The sequence below is a fragment of the Garra rufa genome, chromosome 2 (assembly GCF_049309525.1).
Source record: "Garra rufa chromosome 2, GarRuf1.0, whole genome shotgun sequence".
NCBI lineage: Eukaryota > Metazoa > Chordata > Actinopteri > Cypriniformes > Cyprinidae > Garra > Garra rufa.
This window is the reverse complement of record NC_133362.1, coordinates 35391654-35414714: the sequence shown is the minus strand read 5'-3', so window position 1 is coordinate 35414714 and position 23061 is coordinate 35391654. Positions and strand designations below refer to the sequence as shown.

Below are 23061 nucleotides of genomic sequence, written 5' to 3'. Positions count from 1 at the left end.
CCTTGTGGAATCGGGATTGGAAAAGCACTTTATTGTTATATCCTGTAGACTATACTTCATCAAGCATGGGCGTCGGAAGCAAAATAAATGTGGGTGGGTCCCCCCCCAGAAAAATAAATACTTTAGTATATGCCATTTTCTGTAGTCTGGTGCCTTTTATTTAATTTTTTACACAATGCAAATACTCCATATTTACAAATATTACAAAAGACGGCTGTTTTGCAACATTTTCAGTGGCGTAAGTGATAATACGAGTAACATATCGTTTTTGACGCGGGAGACCCGAGTTCGCATCCGCCTTATGGTGAAATCATTTTCGAAATCGTCTCCCTTTTCACTTATATCACATCGGAAAGGCATTTGTTTATTTGTTAATTAATGAAATAATTGAAAAGTTGAAATAAAGTATCAACTAGGGTTAGGTCACCTACCGTAAGTGTATCTGAGCACTATACTGTACTTTTAGGAGTGTTAATAATTAATTTTATTATTATTATTATTATTATTATTATTGTCTTTAGATTTGTTCTTACATTTTGATGCCGTACATTATTATGACGCACTGCCCATGCAGTTTTTTTTTTTTTTTTTTTTCTTAAAAACTAATTGAAGTGAAAGGGAAGAAACCCATGTAGATTTGGCCTAATGTCCATAAATACTATAGCCTAGTATTATATCCTAATATAGAAAATAATTTAGACAAATAAACAGAAGGCTCACTTTTGAAAACAATAAAGCTTAGCCTATATGACTGACAACGAATACAACAATTGTTAAGTATCAAAAGTGCTCCAGTGAGTTATGCAATTTTTTTTCCACCTTTTTTTCTTTTTTTTTTTTTTTAAAGTGGAAAAGTAGTTCTTCTATTTCGGAGAAGTTCATTAAGTCTGTCTCTTAACAGCTTCCAGTCACGAACTGCGGGTACTCCGACCAACGATCAGTAAAAGTTTTTTTTTTTTTTTTTTTTTTATTCATCTTTAAACAGCTCCGATTTACATCATTTTAGCCTGGAACTAGGCTTAAGTCTGTTCTGGGAAACCAAAGGGAAGTGTATTTTTTTTTTAAATTTTTTTTATCAGTTTTCTGAAAAGTAGCCGTTAATGAGGCATCAGAGTTAAGCGGCATGCAGTATAAAGAGCGAAATGTTTATGAATGGCAGAGTGGGGGTGGGGTGGGGTGTTGAATGCTGTCTGTTGCCTTGTTGTAATCAACATTTGGAGACTTGGGGGTGCTGGGGGCGGATTCCGACTGCATTCAGTTGCATTTCGAATTCAGCATTCAAATGCATGCCAGGGAGAAGGGGAAAGCTTTCCTCACACGCTCCACTTTTTTCAAAACATTAGTGTCCAACCTGACACGCGGGTCAGTGGATAAACAACCCGAACCCGACCGTTTTCAAATAACCCACCCGCAACTCGGACCGCAGAATAAAAAAAATAAATATTGTACCCGACCCGCCTCCTGACCCGTATGTTTAATACTAAAGTGATTAAGCTGTGGAGATGCAGTCTGAAATATCCCGACATCAGAAATCCATTGGTGTACAAGCTAAAAAATAAAATTAAAATAAAACAATGTGTCCTGTTGTAAAGTCGTTGCCGTATTGTTGTGTATGAAGTTCAGATGTTATTATTTTAAGAAATATATATGTTTTAGGATTCTCCTTATTTTTGTTTTAGACATCCATCAATTACGGTGAATAAAAAAAATTCCGCGCTGGTGGAAACAAGACTTTCGCTTCTACTTTTGAGACCGGTGTTCTGACGTTTTTCTAAAAAAAAAAAATAAGAATTCAAAATTCAAAATTTATTGTCATAAAAACAGAAGGTGAATATAATTCAAAAATGTTAAGTATTTGCTGATTAAAGAAAACATGAAGGATGCCGCTTAATATTTGGCTTTTACGTGAACTTTAAAGCATATCCCTCATTCCATTTGTTTTCTTTGTTTTGTAATCTTTATATTATTTTCGTGAAATGTATTTTTGCTCAACATGCATTTCTCGTGGCCACGAGTTTAATGAATAAACCAACCTGCGTGACATTAGTAACCCAGAATTATTTGAGATATTTCGTTTTGAGTTAAGAAATTGTTTGCCTATATTAATTGTTATAGAAATTAATACAATATTAAATAATTATACTGGCGATGCTGTATATGCTAATGCTGTCTGTGCGCAATGTAGACAGCTTTCACAAGTGTTTACATGTATTACATGTTGGCCTACTTCAAATTAAATAGCCCTGCAAGAAACATTTCATGTATCCCACAATCTTGTCCATTGACTGACCTTCTTTTTTTCCCATTATATTTGTATTATTCGTTTGTATTCGTTATTTTTTCCTTCATTTTGATCTCGTTACATAACATTCTGAATGTAAATGATACTGTAAAGGTGCTATGACTGGGGTTTTTACTGGAATGCAGTTTAAAGGTTAAATTTAACATATATTGTATTTTATTTAGTCTAACTAATAGACAAATAACTGAAGAGTGAATCATTCACATAGTTTCATTTGGAAATAATTTATCGTCACACAGTAAAATAGGCCTACATTCCTTCTCTTAACTAAAGAATTGAACATATAAAATATGAATTGAACATATTTTATTTTGTTTAGTCCAATTAACAGACTAGACTATATAAATATTAAACTGTTTTACTGAGAAATGAATCATTCACGTAGTTTCATTTGTAAATGAAAACATCATGTATCGTCACACACGGGGATAAATACAATCAAAAAGTCAAAACGTAATTGGCATAATTGTCAGGCGTTAAAAATAAATAGCCCTAACCAGGTATTGAAATAATAATAACCTATAATAAGAATAAATAATAAGTGATTTAGAGCTATCTACTTTTTTCTTTATTGTGAATCGCTTAACCTAAATAACTTTATATATGCTATTTGGCATATATTTAGCAAATATTGTGAACTACAATTATGCCAATAAAGTTTTGACTTTATGATTGTATTAATGCCCGTGTGTGACCATACGATTTACAAATGGAACGTGAATGATTCACTCGACAATGAAACACTATATAGGTTATAATTAGACTAAAAATGAATATATGCCATATAGTATAATCAAAGCTTTCATGGCATGTCAGCATTTATCATTTAGATTCGGAATGTTAAGAGATCGAAATTAAGGGGGACATACTGAATATAAACGAATAATACATTTATTACAGAAAAAAAGGATCAATTAATGGATAAGACTTAAGGATGCATAAAATGTTTCTTGCAGGGCTATTTAATTTGAAGTACTTATATGTAATAAATTCTTGATAAACTTTTGAATGCTGTCTACATCGCGCACAGACATTCGCATATACAGCATTGCCTATTGTTAATATATAACTTAATATTGCATTAATTTCTATAACAATTAATAAAAACATTTCTTAACTCAAAATAAAAAATATGAATAAACCTATCTCTGATAATCCTGGGTTATGGTTACGCAGGTTTGTTTATGCATTAAACATAAGGATGTCGTTACCTCGACAAAATAATCTTGTGGCCACGACATAATATGACATTCCCAGGAATTAATATCTCGTGGCAATGACAAAAAGTAATATGACGTTCCTACGAATTCATTTGTGTGGCCACGACAAACATAAGTGAACCGAAGGTGTCCCCTCCAGGTTACCGTACCTTTTAGTTTGCAGCAATGTTTTCAGCCTGCTCCAGTCCAGTGCGTTACATGACTGCCCCCTACTGATCATGTCTTTCCTATGTCATTGTATTTTCCGTGTTCCTTTGGAATACACCGGCGTCACGCGAGACCACTTTACTTCCCGCGCGCATTTTAAATGGCCAGATCTGTAGCTCTTGATGACTTGACCCTAGCCTCAGTTCATTCCTTGTGAAGTTCACCCAAATTCTTGAATCGATTTTGCTTGACAAGCCTCTCAAGGCTGCGGTTCTCTCGGTTGCTTGTGCATCTTATTCTTCCACACTTTTTCCTTCCACTCAATTTTCTTTTAACATGCTTGGATACAGCACTCTGTGAACAACCAGCTTCTCTGGCAATGAATGTTTGTGGCTTACCCTACTTGTGAAAGGTGTCAATGATTGTCTTCTGGACAACTGTCAGATCAGCAGTCTTCCCCATGATTGTGTAGCCTAGTAAACCAAACTGAGAGACCATTTTGAAGGCCCAGGAAACCTTTGCAGGTGTTTTGAGTTGATTAGCTGATTGGCATGTCACCATATTCTAATTTGTTGAGATGTTAAATGTGAGCTAAATCATCACAATTAAAAGAACCAAAGGCCTAAACTACTTCAGTCTGTGTGCATTGAATTTATTTAACACACAAGTTTTACAATTTGAGTTGAATTACTGAAATAAATGAACTTTTCCACAACATTCTAATTTACTGAGATGCACCTGTAGTTTTTATTATTTAGTTTATATAGAGTTCAATACTCTGGTTCGGTTAAGACTTAATATAACATAAATTATGTCTCTTACTGAAATATGTAGTAGAAAACGAAGATTTACGTTATATAAAAAAACAACTTAGTTTTATGCATATTTTGGACTATGGGGGCACCATTATTAACTCGAAAAGTAAAATACTGATATGATGACCACAGCTACTGAAAGAGCTTACAGGTGGCAATAGATATAAGCGTAGGCTTAAACCAAATGCTGTACCATCAATTCTTCCGTACAAGGTGTCTAAACGCACATCTAAATGCAGCGTCATGACAAGCGTCGGCATGTTTACATCCTGCCAGGATGGCATCTAGCATTTTTTGTCTCTGCCATTTGTAAGCTCTTTCAGTAGCTCTACTAAAAGCCTCAAGGCTCAAGTGAAGAGAACAAAAATGCTGGTCTTTAGGAAGCTTTCTTTCCATTATTTTCTCCTCTTCTTATCATTAGGAAAAGCAGTAAAGTTCTAAATTAGTTCTCTTGTTGGCTGAAAATTACAACCAAAAGCTGCTCAATGTGGCATCGAATCAGAATTTTATTTTCTGAGTTGTGTCTTGGTAAAAATAGCAACAGGTAATGCCAGAAGCTCACTAAATGCAACCATTTCATGTCATTGAAATAATAGCAACCCCCATAGTCCAAAATATGTATAAAATAACATACATCTTTTATGGGTTTTCTACTACATATTTCACTAAGAGACATCATTTACATTATATTAAGCAAAACAGGTTTGAATACCAATGTTTCCCTTTAAAGTTTAATGATGCAATGCAAATATATTTATTAGTGTATAAGTTGTTACTTTACATCAAAACTAGGCAAAGCCATAATTTACACACAGCTGGTGCAACTGGCCCCGGGAATCTTTTTAATCTGTTGAGCTTTCATGTATGAGAAAGATGCCTTTAACCTAAATGCATGGCATTTTGATTTCAGACATCTGTTAAATACATACTCCTATCCGCGCAGTTTGCTTTTCAAATCCTGTTCTCCTACTTTCCTGCATCTCCTGGGCATAAAAGACTGGAAAAATAGTGTTTCAAGAGAATGTGCAGAGAGCTGGAGGTGCTGTGCATATAAAATCACTGTCCTCTACTTCTCTCCTTCAGTATCGGAGAGAATCAAGCCCCATTACAAACGGATAAAACCATCAGCGCAACAAATCCGGCCGAACATATTCCTCCAGAGGAAGAAAGACAAGGAAGAAGTATTTGAGATGAGCTGAGGCCTGAAAGTGATTTCTAGGGCCTCTCTTAAGCCCCCATGAATTTTTTCCCTCCAATTTTTTCTTTTTTTTTTATTGGAAAATGCAAGTGATCCCTTTCTCCCCCCAGCATTGTGGATTTTCAGGGTTTGTGGCTCATGCTTGAAATGTTTATTGCAACCTCCTCAGATTAGCAGCGACCCCAGTGTCTGAGCTCTTCAAGAAGAGGGCTTGTTTCCCTGTACGTTGCCAAGGCAATGGCCCACATGAGAGGAGGTCGACAAAAAGGAAAGGGCTGCAGGGGAAAAAAAAAGAATCGCTTCCTGTTTGTAACACATGCAAGGTATTAGTAGAGATTTTGATTCACCTCAGCAAATGTCTTTAGAGTTCCCTAAAAAGATTTGTTCAAATTCATTCACTGATTTGTTCACATATTCTTTCAGCTGGTTAAATATTTATAACAGTAGGTGTTCATTTAAAAAAATTACAGTCATTAATCCATTATTTATTCAAAAGTCTTTACCCCGTTTCTGTCTTTGCTGTGAATCCAACGTATTCACATTCAGAACTAAACGAACACGACCACCCTGTCACATAACTTCTATTCAAAATACTTTATGGTTGGAGTGAGGAGCAATGACTGGTGGGTAAATTTCCTTCGGAGGGCACTTAAGGTCAAAGACAATGCACCTATGATGACTCATTCAGTGCTGATCTGAGTCGTTCCATGAGCCATTGAACACTGTTCAAAAGGAGATACTTCAGTAATGAAAAATACTCAGTGCCAGTGCATAAAATTAAAAGTGAACAATTTGTTCACTTTAAAGATTTGTTCACTTGTTTGTTCAAAAACGCTGATTCATTCATAGCACCTAGGCAGTTGTGCAGTTTTATAGCAGGGGCGTTTCCGCAAGGGAGGCAGTGTCTCATAAAAAATTGGATGAGAAAAAAATTCATAGTACAAAAATAAAACAATGCTGTCCAACAGTGACACCAGCAAATAAAGTTACAGCTGGAGTCTGCTTCTCTCTTTCCTCCCCTAAGCCTATTGAGTTTTAACAGTCCCCCTAAAGTGTGCAATGAGTTTGGTGAGGGGTAATTGAGGATGAATAGAGGAAAGTCATGTGAGAGGAGGCAGTGCCTCCATCGTGATCTGATTGGATATCACTGGATATGATCAGCTGTGATTGGATTATACAATAAATTGTATTTATTCTTGTGTTTGTGCGTGTTCTGTCTTCGCGAATCATTCTGAATAAACAATATAATATAATAAAAAAACAAGTAAACAACTTACACACTTATATAACCACATAACTTTAGATATAATCACTTTGTTACATCAAAATAATACTTAAAGGGATAGTTCACCCAAAAATGAAAATTAGCCCATTATTTACTCACCCTAAAGGCATCCCAGGTGTATATGGCTTCCTCCTTTCAGACAAATCCAATCGGATTTGTTTAGGCTCCTTCAAGCTTTATTATGGCAGTGGGCAGGTGTTTCTGTTTAACAGTCCAAACCAAGTCCAATAAATTGCATCCATCCATAATAAAAAAAACTGCCTCACATGGCTCCAAAAAGTGATTAGTAAGTTTTAAATATGATTATTTTTCTTAGAAAAATGCACTGATTCACTACAGGAGGCCTTTATTCACCCTCCGGAGCTGTGTGTGGCCCTTTTTTATTATGGATGGGTGTGCTTTATTTGACTTATTTTGGACTGTTGAAAAGAAACACCCGCCCATTGCTATTAAAATGCTTGGAGGAGCCAGGACAATTTTTAATATAACTCATATTGGATTCATCTGAAAGAAGGAAGTCATACACCTAGGATGCCTTGAGGGTAGGGTTGGGTATCGTTTGGGGTTTATTCGATACCGGTGCCAAATCGATACTTTTAAAACGGTACCGGTGCCAAAACGGTGCCTGAACCGATACTTTTACAAAAAGCCACAAAATGGTGGATGACACAAGAATATCTTTTTATTGGACAAAAAAGGTTCTTTAAAATGAAAAATGTATTAAAAGTTTAAAGTATACATTAATATATAAGTAAATACAAAACACAACAATAAAATCTAAGCCACCTAACCCAACTACAATAATTTAACAGCTTCAAATTTCAGCAATTCTTTTGCAGAAATATTACCATATTTGCCTTTCTCTGGCAAAATAGAACACCTCTCCTGACTTATTGCATGTCCTGGTAAGACTAGGGCAGGGGGCAGGGTTGTGGCTAGAAGGTGTACAGCTCTGACCTGAAACTAACAATGAAATTAATTGTTCTACCTAAAAGATTGTGTGTTTTTTTTAATGTCTACACTTAGCCCTTACTATTATACATAAAACAGTATTATTGTTGTACATTGTGATAAAAATAACGTTAGATTGATGTGCACATGCCCAGTGTTCAGATCTGCCTCCATTCTAGTCTAAACCTTTTTTCTCTTCCTATAGGTGGAAGGGTGACCAAATTGTTAGTGTAATCTGTTACGTGTCATGTCATGAAATGTTTTTAATACAAAACTGTCTAATGTGATCACAATTTCATAAAAAAAAATTAAGTTTAGTAAGTTAGGTCTATTAATTGTAATGATTTAATTTCAGACAACAAATAAATTATATAGAGAAAGTGAGCAAAGTATAAACAGAGCTTTTTGAAACTATTTGAAACTCTTTACGAATTAGTAAACCACTTGTAACGGTCTGGGTGTCTGTCCCTTTAAGGCTCGGGTTTCGGGGTATTTCCCTTGCACTGCACTCAAATGTATATGCGGGAGGAATCATCCTCCTAAACGTTTTTTTTTTGTTGCTTCTTCCTTTTAATAATAACCCCTTTGTTAATGGTGACTGGCTTCGTGTGGTTATTAAGTAACGCACAGTGATTCACTCCTTCGAATCGCTCCAATCGGATCGCGAATCATTTTAGTGAGAACAGAACTTCAATGCGTGTATCGCGAATCATTTGATTCATTTAGACGATTTACATCAGGACGTAGGAGAGCTTCACGGGATATTTTATCCCAACGGGAATTCAAATAATTCAGCAGAGGCAGGGATGCATAGACTAGAGCAAATCGCGCCCTGCTGATAGTGCCAGCTGATGTCCACAAACTGTCAAACACGGTACATCCCTATGCTTTCAAGCTTATTCCATGTGCCCTCAAATGTTTCATTAAGTTTGACGTGTTTCCCCCTTTACACACAACTGTTGTAAAACATGTGTTGCATGTCGCGTTGTCTGAATCATTTTTTGTGAAATATAGCCACACTTTAGAACATTTAGTTTTTGGCATTTTAAGTTAAGCGTGTTTAATGTAACGTTAGCTAACGACAGACCACCTGCTGCAGTCAGAGCAAGAGTATAGGTTCTGAATTCACGTGCTTCTTGGATGGTTTCATTTCCCGACGATTTGTGCTTTTAATTTGAAATGTGAAAATGGCCAGATGTCTTGGATTTGTATCATCAAAGCTTTCCGACGTTCACGTGAGTTTTCTCATTCAGGAAATAATTTTTCCGATCATTCTGACACCCCATGAATGCAGTATTTAAATTTAACTAGCGATCATGCATGTTGACAAATCAAAGCTTCTTACATCCGTGTCATAGCACCAGAAGACAAATATTTCAAAAGACAGTTCAGACACTTAAGTGGCACCGAAATGAGGCACCGAAATTCGCGTTGTGTTTCGGTCCGGTACATACCGGTTATATGGGTACCGGTGCCGTATTGGCACCGGGTTTCGGTACCCAACCCTACTTGAGGTTGAGTAAATAATGGGCTAATTTTCATTTTTGGGTGAACTAACTCTTTAAACTACCTAAAAACATGGTCTGTGGGGGTTTTTTTTAATGAGTAATCAGCTTGTTGAAATTAAAGATACATCTCCATGTTGGTAACCAATATTTTACAGAGCTTTGATGACTGATTATCTGAAAATAAGTTTTGTTTATTATGAAAAAGAACAGCTGAACAGTTCATAAATAAAATATATAATTATTTATGCCATTAAAATGCTTGGAGGAGCCAGGACAATTTTTAATATAACTCAGATTGGATTAATCTGAAAGAAGGAAGTCATATACACCTAGGATGCCTTGAGGGTGAGTAAATAATGGGCTAATTTTAATTTTTGGGTGAACTAACTCTTTAAATTACCTGAAAACATGGTCTGTGGGTTTTCTTTAAATGAGTAATCAGCTTGTTGAAATTAAAGGTACATCTCCATGCTGGTAACCAATAATTTACAGCTTTAATGACTGATGATCTGAAAACAAGTTTTGTTTATTATGAAAAAGATGCTTAAAAATGCTTAAAAATACTAAACTGATGAGATGTATACTTACTGTAATAACTAGAATATCACTGTAAAAATACAATATAGATTTTTATTCTGGTGGTATAAGTAATGTTTATTTAACCCAAAAAAATGTGATTGGGACATGAATTTACATTTATTAAATGTAATAAATTCAGAACACCACTGCTTTATTGTGACTAATTGTATCTGGTCAAAGATTATATGACCAGCTGATGATGTTTTATTGATCACACATGAATTCCTGATAAAAGTTCATTTATCCTTTCCTAAAAAAAGGGGGGCCTGCATCTTTGGGAGTTTGTGATATTGGTGCAGCTTTCTCTATGAATCTTATGAATCTTAAAGCAGCAAAAAGCACTCAAAAGAATCACTCAACGCCAAGTTTCTTATTTACTGACAGTCCCTCAGTGAGTGAAAAGAACGCGGGAGTGCTATGACTGAATCGGGATGTTTTTTTTTTTCCCTACCCCGATCTTTTAGAGTCCCAACATTGCAGCTCCTCGCAGATGTTCTTTGATATTCATGAACAACTGCCTGGGGTGGATATTAGCAATAGCGTTCACTTTCATCTCCCCCCATGGCACTTCCTCAAGTGTCTCCCAGCATACTCCTCCAACAACAGACCCAGGCAGCGCTCTGCACGGGCACATAATACTTCATTCAGCAGCTAAGAAAGAGGTGCTTACCTCTGCTCTTCATGAGCAACAAATAGAGATATCAGCCCTCGTGACTGCTTTATGCACCCTTTGTGCTTTTCACGTGTTAACAACCACTTAAAATTAATGAAACTGTGGCTAATAGGATGAAATGTGCACCGCGGCCTTGAAGGTGTAGGTGGTCCTGCACTGTGTTTACTGCATTTTCTGCAAGCTGCTGACGTTGGCCGCAGATGAATCAGCTCAATGATGAGGCGTTCTAATGACCGAACAAATTACAAGCATTTACGTCTTTTGAATTGTGTGGTTTCTGTGACCTGAGCTAAAACAGTCGGAGGGGGGAGGCTTTTGTAGCCCCTGCTGGGCATGCCGTGGTGAGCGTGAACCGAGCACAAGATTATGATTATGAGAGAAATGCTTGCAACCCATTTAGAAATCGATTCTCCTCACTGCTTCCCCATTCAGTGTCAAGTCTGCCAACCAAAATGAAGACGACAGCCCCTATTTCTACTGCAGCTATTATCATTTCATCCCTTAGACACCACATTTTTCTCAAAGGGCCGCTCTTTCATACAAAGGCGCAGTCAATCAGATGGTAATTGACTCTTAATGGTACCAATTAAATAATCATTTTCCTTTTGATTTATTGGACAAGTCACTTGCACAGAAAGTTGAAAGTTTTGAGCAAGGGGTCACATTTAGCATGGCTCCTTTAGCCCCTGCTTGTAGATGCATAAACTGATGCTAAAAAGCATTTTTCTCCAATGATAGCCTTTTAAAATTAGCTGTGCATTATGATGAAATAAGTGTATATACAGTGCCTTGTTTTATGTTGCTGCCTTGTGTTAAACTGTTTTAAATGACTTTTTGTCCCCCACATCAATCTACACTCCATACACCATAATGGCAAAGAAAAAACTGGTTTTTAACATCTTTGCAAATTTATTCAAAAAAAAAAAAAAAAAACTTAAATGATTCCATTGCATAAGTATTCATACCTTTATTTGGGACAGTTGAAATTCAGCTCAGGAGCATTCATATTGCTTGTAGATGTTACTACACTTGGAGTGAAGTTAACCTGTGGCAAATTCAATTGAATGGGTATGATATGGAAGGGCATACACGTATTAATAAAAGGTGTAACATTTGAAAATGCATATCAGAGCAAAAACCAAGCCCTGAGGTAAAAAATACTGCCTGTAGAGCTCAGAGACAGGAGTGCATTAAGCCACACATCTAGGGAAAAGTTTAGAAAAAAATCTGCTGCATTGAAGGTTCACAGAAGCATGTAGTCTCCGTTACCCTTAATGGAAAAAGTTTGAAACAACCATGACTTTTCCTAGAGCTGGCGTCCTGGCCAAACTGAGCAATTGATGGAGAAGGGCCTTGGCTAGAGTGGTGACCAAAAACCTGATGGTCACTCTAGTTGAGCTCCATGATCATATATGCAGAAACTTACAGAAGGACAAACATCACTGCAACTATTGAGATAGCCTTAATGAAATCCCAGTCCAGAGCACTCAGAACCTCAGACTGGACAGAAAGTTCACCTTCCAACAGGGCAATGACCCCAAGCACACAGCAAGATTAGTTTGTAAACAACTCTGTGAATGTCCTTGAGTGGCCCAGCCAGATTCTAGGCTTGAATCCAATTAAACATTTTTGAAGAAACCTAAAAATGGCTGCCAGACCCCATTCAAGAGAGGTGAAGAGGTGAGGAGTGGGATGTGCAAATCTTGTTGCATCATACCCAAAAAGACTTGAGACTGTAAAGGTGCTTCAGCTAAGTACTGAGTTAAGGGTATAAATACTTATGCAATGTACTTATTTGCAGTATTTTTATTTTTAATACATTTATGAAGCTGTGACAATTCTGTTTTTGCTTTGTCATTTTGGAGCATGTAGTGTAGATTGATGTGGGTATGAACACTTTCGTAAGGTCACTGTATATAGCACTAATTTATCAGTACTTTATAGGGATCTTAATAGTGTAAATTGTAGTTATATCCATTTGTTGACATAACAGCTTAGGATAGTTGTGAATTTATCCATCCGCCCATTAAAATACATTAAAAATACATTAAAAACATTAATAATCTGAAATATTATTACAATTTAAAATACATTTTTTTCTATTTTAAAATGCAGTTATTTCTGTTATGCAAAGTTGAATGATCCTTCAGAAATCATTCTAATATGCTGATTTGCTGCTCAAGAAACATGTATTATTATTATTTATTAAATGTTAAACAGTTGTGCTGCTTAACATTTTTTGTGGAAACTGGTGCAATTTTTCCAGGATTCCTTGGTGAATAGAAACAATATAAATTTTATTTATAATTTTTGTGTAACATTATAAATGTCTTTACTGTCACTTTTGATCAATTTAATGTGTCCTTAAGTATTAATTTCTTTAAAATAATTTGTAAAAATCTTACTGATCCTAAACTTCTGAATGTCTGTTTGTAAACCTTTTATAAACATTTTCATGCTTTTAATCATTACTTTTCTATTCAAAATGCACTATTATTTGCTACTCTTTGTTTATATTCACATTCGAGTTACAATTCTGCATCCAGTTTGCTACAAATTAAAATTCAGGGATTGTGAACAGCTCATAACCCTGGCATTTTTGCAGTGCCAATAGCCCATCAACATTGGCATAATGTCATTTTGGCTCCAGAGTGATCAGTCATGACATTTATGGATCAAACAACTGCCCCGTCAGAATTGACTCTACCCAATTTGAAATCATGTACTTCCAAGGGGCCCAATGTCAGTCGTTAAAAAATGCCAATGGCCTCCTTGGTGTTCTCCTGTCAAACACTATGTTTGTGTATGTGATTATTATCCTCATCAGACGCCGTGTTAGAACTAGCTGTCACAGCCGGCACCCATCCTACGGTGTCACTGCGCGAAGCTTTGAAGTCTTACTTTTTGAAGAGTGCAAATCTCATGGGGTCAGAGCATCTGGCTGCTGCTTGCACAGCATCTGTGCAGGAGTCTTTGTACCTCAGACATTTGCAGTGAAAGCCTCAGAGGTGCCACCCATCGCACTCACGTCTCTCTGTGATCCACCCCCACAAGACATGCGCGGGAACCACAGGAAACACAAACAGAGTATTAGAGTGATTTTATCTATCGAAACAATTCCGAGATGAAATCAAATTGCAGACTACCTTGCAAGCACGACGAAGCCGAGCCGAGCCGCGGTATTACGGCACGCCGTGAAATCACTAGGCGGCTGTAATCTTGTGCGTTGAGCAGAAATGTTTCCAATCCATCATAAAACCATACAGCTTGACTGGTTGAGTGTGCACATACATTTGTAAAACTGTTTGAATTCGCCACGGCACGACTTGATGAAATTGGCCCGCTGTTGTTCCTTGGATTCCATCTCGCAGCCAAACACCAACTGAGATATTTGATCAGGGAGTCTTGGCAGCATCTCAGCAAATGCCAAGATGATTCATTTAAACATGTGTGCTCTTTAAAATAATTGCCCCACATCACCCTTCCCCCCATTGTCCACACTACGCCGAGAGTTTAGCTGCCGAGTCAGAGATCCATTTACCAAGTCATCATTTCTTTTCTGCTGAAGGAGGCAGCGTGGCTGCCGGTGCCATATTAGATCAGGATCTAGGCGTACACAAGAAGCAACAGTCTTGGACATGCTGTCTAAAAGCATCTCAAACAGCTCTATATAACCCACACTGATTCAGAAAACTTCTCCCAAGACATTGTAATGTGTTCCAATCACAGAACACTCACACACTAACCCGAGCTCACCGCTTTATTTTCCATCCCCCCGCCTGAAAAACACTCCTCTGGCCAAAAAGAGAACAACAGCACGCACAAGGCAGACAAAAGGTCTGTTCACAAACCTAGTGACTTGCCTCACTGTCTGTTGTCTACATAGGCAGTATCTGATGATGCTGTGCTAACAGAACAATGCTACAATGAAATAATTCATTTTATCTGTAAGACTTTACAACATTGGTTAAATAAACAGTTCTCCCCAAAATGAAAATTCTGTCATTGATTACTTATGATTAATTACTATCTAATTGTCGTTCCAAACCCCTAAGACTTTTGGAACACAAATTCAGATATTTTTGATGAAATCGGAGAGCTTTCTGACCTTGCATAGACAGCAACACAACTGACTCGTTCAAGACCCAGAAAGGTAGTAAGGACATTGTTAAAATAGTCCATGTGACATCACAAGCTACGAGAATACTTTTTGTGTGCAAAGAAAACAAAAAGAATACTTCGATGTGTTCACGAGACTATCACGACGCATACAAGAAATTAGGGCTGCTTGATTTTGCCAAAAATCATAATCACGATTATTTTTGTCAATATTGTAATCACGATTATTTAACACGATTATGACAGGGTCCAAAACTTTATATTAGTGATTAATTTAAAGATGGCAATACAGCAGAAAAAAAAATACTGAATACTTTTATGCAAGTCTAACATAGTCTAACATTACTACAGAAATTGAATGTAACGTTTAGAGGTGGGCCGTTATCGGCGTTAACGTGCTGCGTTAACGTGAGACTCTTATCGGGCAATAAAAAAAATATCGCCGTTAATCTATTCTCAAAGTTTGGTTGGGAGCTGGGTCTAAACTACGTAAGCTGTGATGACCTTCACCTTGATAGTTTAGCGCGGATGTCTACCTAGCCGAATTGAGTGTATGATGATCCGTGATCCGTACGGACCAAACTGGTTCGGCACGCATGTGATTCGCGGATTAACTGTTAAATTTAACCATCATAGAGTAAAAGTTTATAATTGGCACATGTTTTGTCTTGCCAATTTACCAATTCAAACAATTTAAAAAGGGAACACGCACGCCGACGCACACACCTGAAGAGAGCACGCGCACCGAGAGAGAGAGAGAGAGAGAGAGAGAGAGAGAGAGAGAGAGAGGCGCGATTCACACTGATTCCTCTTTAACTACTTTTTGAACGGAAACACACATACAAAGTCATGTCTTAATACCCGTTTTGGTATTCTGGTAAACACAGTCGGTTATGTCTTCAGTGAACCGAAACAGCTGAGAAAGAGATGCGTGCCAGTAGTCGGTACGTGCATTATGCCTTAAAGAGACAGCATCCTATAAATACCTGCAGTGAGAAGCACTAGTTATTTACAATTAATTATTAAATTTCCGCACCTGAATTCTAGGGTTATTGATTTTATTAGTAACTTTATGTTGTATTCATTTACACTTGATATTTGTGTAATTGTTCTTGTTTTGTTACTGACTTTATTAGTTCAGCTAGTAGTGTTTGCTGTGGATTAGAAGTAGCCTACTTAAAGTAAGCATTCAGTAATTAGTAAAAAACAAACTTTTTTGTTTTGTTTTGTTTGTTTTTTGCTGATCCGAAAAATGATCCGATCTGTGACTCCAAATCCATGATGTGATCCGAATCGTGAGTTTTGTGATCCGTTGCACCACTAATATCCATGCCCTTGTGCATCTGTGTATTAATCTGCAACGCGCACGTCGCGCAGCCTTTTACTCAGAAGTAGGCTACATGCAGTGTGGGAATAGTTGGTTACACAAGTTTGTATAGTTAATTGTGTTGTAAATGCAATTGTCAAGCAGTTTGTGATGCATTTTGGAAACAGGAGATGGGCCCCTGGTCTAATGCGCCACCTGGCTTGAGAAACCCGTTCTCAAAGAATTACTTTTAGTCATTATTTGGTTAGCACACATATTCTGAATGCCTTCAGCAGAATTCAAATTAGCCATTTTAATCTAGATTAATCTAGATTAAAAAAATTAATCTATGCCCACCTCTAGTAACGTTAATTATTTGAATGTAAAATAAAACAGCATCTTCACTGAAATAGTTAAACATGCTTTGTTTCGTATTAAAACTACAAAAGTCCTTCATTTAAGAGCAGTGAGTGATTTTTCTCTTTGTATTTTTACGTTTTATTAATATTAAGCACAGAGACGGCAGAAGGAATATTATTTGTTGCTGCTTTAAGAGCCACACGGGTCCAATATACTGTTACACACGTATTTTCATTCTCAACTGTTTATATTCATTAAAGACACAACTGACAAGGGTTTACATGAATAATCACCAAGCGCCTCATTTTGAAATATGATATTTGAGCATTTAGGCGCACACCTTGAGTTAAAAGATAACTTTACATGTCCGTGTTCTGCTCCGTCTCTGAATGCATACACAGAACAGCGCAAGTTTTCTTTCTTGCTTTTAAAAACACAACATCAAAGAAACATTAACAAGCACGTCCCATTTATGAAAGTCACGTTACCTGATTTTGCTAATTTGCATGTGAAATTAGGCTTTTATGGAGGAGCGAAATCGCACCACTGGTAAAGGGGCGGAATGGGGCGGAATAATCTTTTCATCTCGATTACTGTATTTTCATGATTGTTTGAAGCAGAAATCGAAACTAAATTTCGATTAATTGCACAGCCCTACAAGAAATTGTTGAATAAAGTCGTTATTTCTGTTTTTGTACACAAAATGTCTTCTCATAGCTTCATATCATTAGAGAGCAGGTCATATGGGTTTTCAAAAATAAATTTTTGCAGTTTGTAATGTAGCTATCCTTCAATGTAAACAGTCTGCAAAGTTGTTAATCAATAAAGTGCATTATACATAAAGATATTGTCTCGCAAAAGAAAGAGTTGACTCAGAATCACTTGTCAATCATTTGTTTTCATTGCCGAAAGATGATGATGTGAAGCAATACCACAGCAATACAATTCAAACCTGTTGTTGTGTGCTCGTCATTTTACAGACTACTGCTTCTCTAATTTTGGCTTTTATCTGCTTTGGCTTCTAAACGTTTGGACTAACAAGTGTCTCCAAACCACAACCTGTAAGTACGACTAATACATTGTGTGTACATTTTCAAGTGAGTGCTCAAAATATCAAATTTTTGTGCTAATATGTGACGTATACCTAGAGCAGCTTAGGTTTCCAGGTAAACCACGATATAACTGTTTTACTGAAATAGTTCTGATAATTCGCTGTGAACCCACTATTTCCTAAGAATTTGTTGATTTAATGTAGTTCTAATTACTTTGCTTAATAATAAATAACGTAACTTAGACATATTATGGTTTACAAACTATGTTGATTCATCAGTTAGTCACGTTAGCTAACATATCCACTATTCTTGTTTAATGTGTTTACAGTTTAGCAGCTAAACTTTGGCTGTGGGCACGATTCGCTTGCATAAGTGTTAAACAAAATGTTTTTATGTTATTATTTTAAGAACGGATTGGAGCACTATATTATTGTTTTATGTAAAGGTACATCAGGGTTGCCAGGTTTTCACAACAAAACCTGCCCAATTGCTACTCAAAACTAGCCCAATCACGTTTTCGAGGGGGGTCCCCCGTTAAAAATATATGCTTTTGTCAGGGATCCCCTAGTAAATTCGCATTCCATGGCCTAAATATGACGTTATCGGGGTCGCTTCAACCCGCAAACATCAAAACCAACCGCAGACTTGCCAACACAGATGGTAGCGCTCACTAACTTGCTCAAGTACTGCCAATCACAACAGGCTTGGCCAGCTAACCAATCAGAGTAATATAGGCTTATGAAAGGGAGGGGTTTACAGACATTAGTCTCAAAGCTGATTCAAACAAACAGTTTCAAAATCATTGACAAATGACTCTATGTATGAATGTATATTCTGAGAAAATTACAATGTTTTCTGACCTTAGATGCATTTAGACCTGTTGTTGTGGACTCCAACACAATATTAGGACACGTTAAGACTATTTCAACAATGGCCTTACTACCTTTCTAACTGTAAAAAAAGGCTTATCTTACTATTAAACTTATTAGTATTTTCTTGTTTCTAGTCAAAATTCTTAAATTAATATTAAATTAAGATGCATTTAGTAGATAAGCAAAGTGACATGCTATTTAGTCTTGCTTTAAGCAAAATGCACGTAATTTAGTTTTTTTCCCCCTGGAAACAAGTAAAATTATCTGCCAGTGGGGTAAGCATTTTTTTCAACCTGAAAACAAGACTAAATATCTTATATCATTTTGCTTATCTAGTAAATGCATCTTAATTTAAGAATTTTTAGATATTTTGACTAGTAACAAGACAAAAATACTAAGTAAGATAAGGCTGAGCCTTGAATGTGCCAGTTGCATTGCTGTCTATGCACGCTTAGAAAGCTCTTGGAATTTATCAAAAATACTTCAATTTGTGTTCCAAAGATGAAAGTCTTATGGGTTTGGAACGACATGAGGGTGAGTAAATAATGACAGAATTTTCATTTTTGGGTGAACTATTCCTTTAAATAATGTTAGTAAAATTATATCTTATTGCAAAGTGCTACCATTTATGAATATATATTTTTTGAAGTGTATTGATAATCAACACCTTGCCCACCACCTAGAATTTGTTTTGGCGAGTTCAACAATTTGCCTTATAGGATTGCCCTCTCTGCAAAATACACACGTAATGCACAGCCTAAGAATTTGTCCAAAAAAAGGCATCTCAGATTCCTCGTGGAACAACCTTCTTGTTGGGAGCGCGCCGAACATCTCTTAAAATGCTGCCTCTGTACGCAGCTCGCTAGATTTTGTAACAGAGCAAAAAAAGGCTGCCGTGCAAGGGTGCTTTTCATGTAGAGTGGCTTTGAAAATACTTCCTACTCTGCAGCGGCCGCTTTGACGAGAGAGTACATTTACGTACCTCATACTTCTGTATTTGCAGGCAAATGGAGGAAAAAAAAACGTGTAAAAGTTTAATCATCTGTGCCCTAGGGCTGAAGAAAGCAGACTGCAACCGAAACACCTGCCTGCGCTAATCACCTCACCTCCTGGAAACAAGCAGAGCAACTTTGCAGGTTCATTAGCGCTATTGCCATCTGAATAATGCATCCCGGCTACTATCTTAAACAAAGGCCTGGAGACAAATATGATCTCCTTGGGTTTGCATCATCTCACCGAGGTAAACTGGCTATTATAGAACAATAAAATGGATGCACACGTAGGCCATACAAGAGCTGGTGAGATCTGCGGCTCTGTGCATGCTTTCTGTGAATTTTCTTTGTGGTATGGTAATTGGGTGAAGTGGACAGAAGTCTCTGTGGTCATTTTACAGAAGCGCTTCTAACCCACCTCTCTCTCGCTCCTGGGGGACACAGCGGGGGTTCTGCGGTTCAGGGGATGGCAGTTTGAGAGGTATGAGAAGGAATAACAGAGAAAGAGAGAAAGGCTGGAAGAACACGACCACTTACCGCTCTTACACACCGGGCAGCACTGGTCAGGCTCATATTCTGGATCAACACACTCGGTCTGTGGGCAAGCTGACACCGAACACAGAACCTCTCCGCTGGGCTCACAACGGCACTTCTCACATGGAGACACCTGGAAACACAGCCAGATGAGAAACAAAACCTTTTTTCTATAACGACTGATAGGTTTAATCATCAGAGGAAGAACAAGAGCTCTGATTTTGGGAACTGATGAGTGTTCAGTTCAATTGATGAACACACTCATACAATCCTGCCAATCACAACACTTGGAGTATATTAACAATGCTTACCCAATTCCTTCTGGCAATTCCTCTGGCGTTGCTCATCTCCCTTCCTTTCTTTCCATATTCATGTCCATGGGGAACTCTGAGTCGTGCCTTACGCTCGAGCCCATTCATTATGGATGAATATCAATACCTGTCTGCCTTTTTTGAGTGATTCTTCAACTACAGGCACTTTAGGTCCCAAGGGTTGATTTTCATTAAAACTTTTCATTACCACCCATTGTGTTACATGAAGGTCGTATTAAAACTTTGTACTGAAACTTTTGAGCATGCTTTCATTTGTATTAGCTATTTTCCCAGTGTCTTTTATGTAGGGCTGCAACAACTAATCGATAAAATTGATTATTATCGATATGAAAATCATTGACAACGGTTCTCATTATCGATTAATCGGGTCTGCCCACAGTGCACGTACAACTTTAGAGGGTCGTGTCAAATTAGAGCAATGAATGACGCATTTCTATGGACAAAATGCATCTAAAAATAGTGGAGGAAACAGAATGAGATGAGATAATAGAGTAAAAAGCAACCTTTGAGGCGCTTTGACAGATTCGTTTGCATCCTCAGCATGAAAACTTTCAGTTTACGGTCATATCCTTATCTGTAAATGTCACAAATTCACAAAAGCATTTCCATTTTTGCATAAAAGTCCATCTTGACAGTCTGTGTTAAGTTTAAATCTTTACTGAATGAGTGTGTCAGACAGCCGGAGCACAGAGAGGAAGACAATTAACGCTCAGCGCAAAAACATTAATTGTGCTGAAATATTGTTGAATGTTAAATTTAGGTAGTGAACATGTAGTGAACATATTTATGAAGATATAGGGATAACAGCATGTAATTATCTGATATATAAATATCAGACACTTCATAGCCGCCTTTTATATAAAGAAATGACAGTAAACTTGACTTTGATCAAAGTAAACGCGTGTTCCTGCAGAACATTTCTCTTACCTGTTGGTTAACACTGAGTTTGTTTTTATTCGTCTTTATTATCTGTATTAGGCTATTCTTTTCATTTTTAATGTAGAGATTTAAACTTTGTTCACTTTATACAGTGCTTAACAAATTTAATAAAACAAATTTATGTAAGGTGTTTAACAAATTATGAAAGGTTTGTGCCCCTGCTGCTCCAAACTAACAGTATTGGTGATTAGCAAAATCATTTTTTCGCTTTCTGTATTGGTTAGTCCTCTAATATGCAATAAGCTTTTTAGTAACAGCTATTTCTAATGCTATAATTATTGTGGTTATCTGTGGAAAAAAAATAGACAAGCGCTTTATAGTGTTTTTCTTCAGATATTTGTCTTTTCTCTTTATTACGACCGGTGGTCTAATAAATTAAGCACTGTTTTCATAACATTCAGTTGACATGTTTGTTTGAAGGACATTGGGCAGAATGTGGAATATTGTGATTTTTGTCAATAAAATAAAAAATTGGGATTTAAGCCAATTAATCGATTAATCAGAAAAAATAATCGACCAACTAATCAATTATCAAAATAATCGTTAGTTGCAGCCCTACTTTTATGTAAAGATTGTAAGGTTCTCAGACCCAAGCTTAAACTTAATAAAACATGAGAATCTGTTTTATCCAAATGAAACATGAAACATAAACCATTTCTAGTTTTTAATGTGAGTAAATAATTTAGTAACTCTTTCAATTTGTCAATTTGACTACAATGTCAATATTAATATTTAGGATCATTTAATTGCCCTGAGCTAACATGAACTAACAATGAACATTAACAATGATATCGACTGTTAATAAAAAATGTATAAATACTGTAACAAATGTATTGCTCGCTTGTAATGATAACTGATGTAACCTAATGGGAACATATTGTAAGGTGTTACCAATGATTCATATAAAATTTTACATACTTTAGGGTTGTCCCTCAGTTGTAGCATCTTTTTCATTACAAAAAACTGATTTGCCACTGATAATTAATACAGCATGTGAAGAAAACCTTCAAAATCCAGGTGAATATCACTTGTCAACTGAATATTTTTAGAAGTTGTATTCTGTCAAAGTATGCACAAAAGACGTTCACCTCCACAAAAAAAAAAAAAATCCTGATAATGTACTCACCCCCATGTCATCCAAGATGTTCATGTCTTTCTTTCTTCGGTCAAAAAGAAATTAAGGTTTTTGAGGAAAACGTTCCAGGATTTTTCTGGACTTCAGTGAGAGCCAAATTGCTGGGTTGAAGGTCCAAATTGCAGTTTCAATGCAGCTTTAAAGGGGCTCTACACAATACCAACCGAGGAATAAGGATCTTACAGCGAAACGATCGGTCATGCTTTTTAACCACAAATGCTTGTCTTCTACTAGCTCTGTGATGTGCATCTAGGACTTACATATTTTATAATCACGTTGGAAAGGTCACGCGTGTCTATGGACTTCGGGTTCAAAAAGGTAGGGTGGAGCGAAAAACTCTTTTCTCCTACAACTTCAAAATCATCCAACATCATTGTTTTACCCTTTTTTTGCAAACAGGGTTCCCACACCTTGGTTAACTTCAAATTCAAGGAGCTTTCAAAGACTTTCCAGGTCCAATACCCTCAATTTCAAGAACTTAATGTGGGGACATTTTTGAGAGCAAAGTTATATCGTGTTGCCTTGTAAGATACATTTTTCATGTGTCAAATACAACTATGCAAAACAGCTTTTTTTGGCCATATGACAGAGATCTGATATTTGATGTTTGTTGTAAATGCATGTAACTAACGTAACTCAAGCAAAATAGTATGCATAGGCCATGAAGTGTTAACAAAATAACGTATCAGTGGACTGGAGGGAATAATATGGAATTTTTTCCAGAAAACTTCTTGCACAAAAT

The 23061-nt window shown here is 36.7% G+C and overlaps 1 protein-coding gene across 1 annotated transcript in view; it reads right to left on the bottom strand.

Moving 5' to 3' along the window:
* vwc2 (von Willebrand factor C domain containing 2) overlaps positions 1-23061 on the bottom strand; it is a 49460-nt gene that overhangs the window by 17420 nt on the left and 8979 nt on the right. The window contains exon 3 of the mRNA XM_073834171.1: positions 19917-20046. Coding sequence (XP_073690272.1) covers positions 19917-20046 — 130 coding nt within the window. The remainder of the gene's footprint in view (positions 1-19916; positions 20047-23061) is intronic.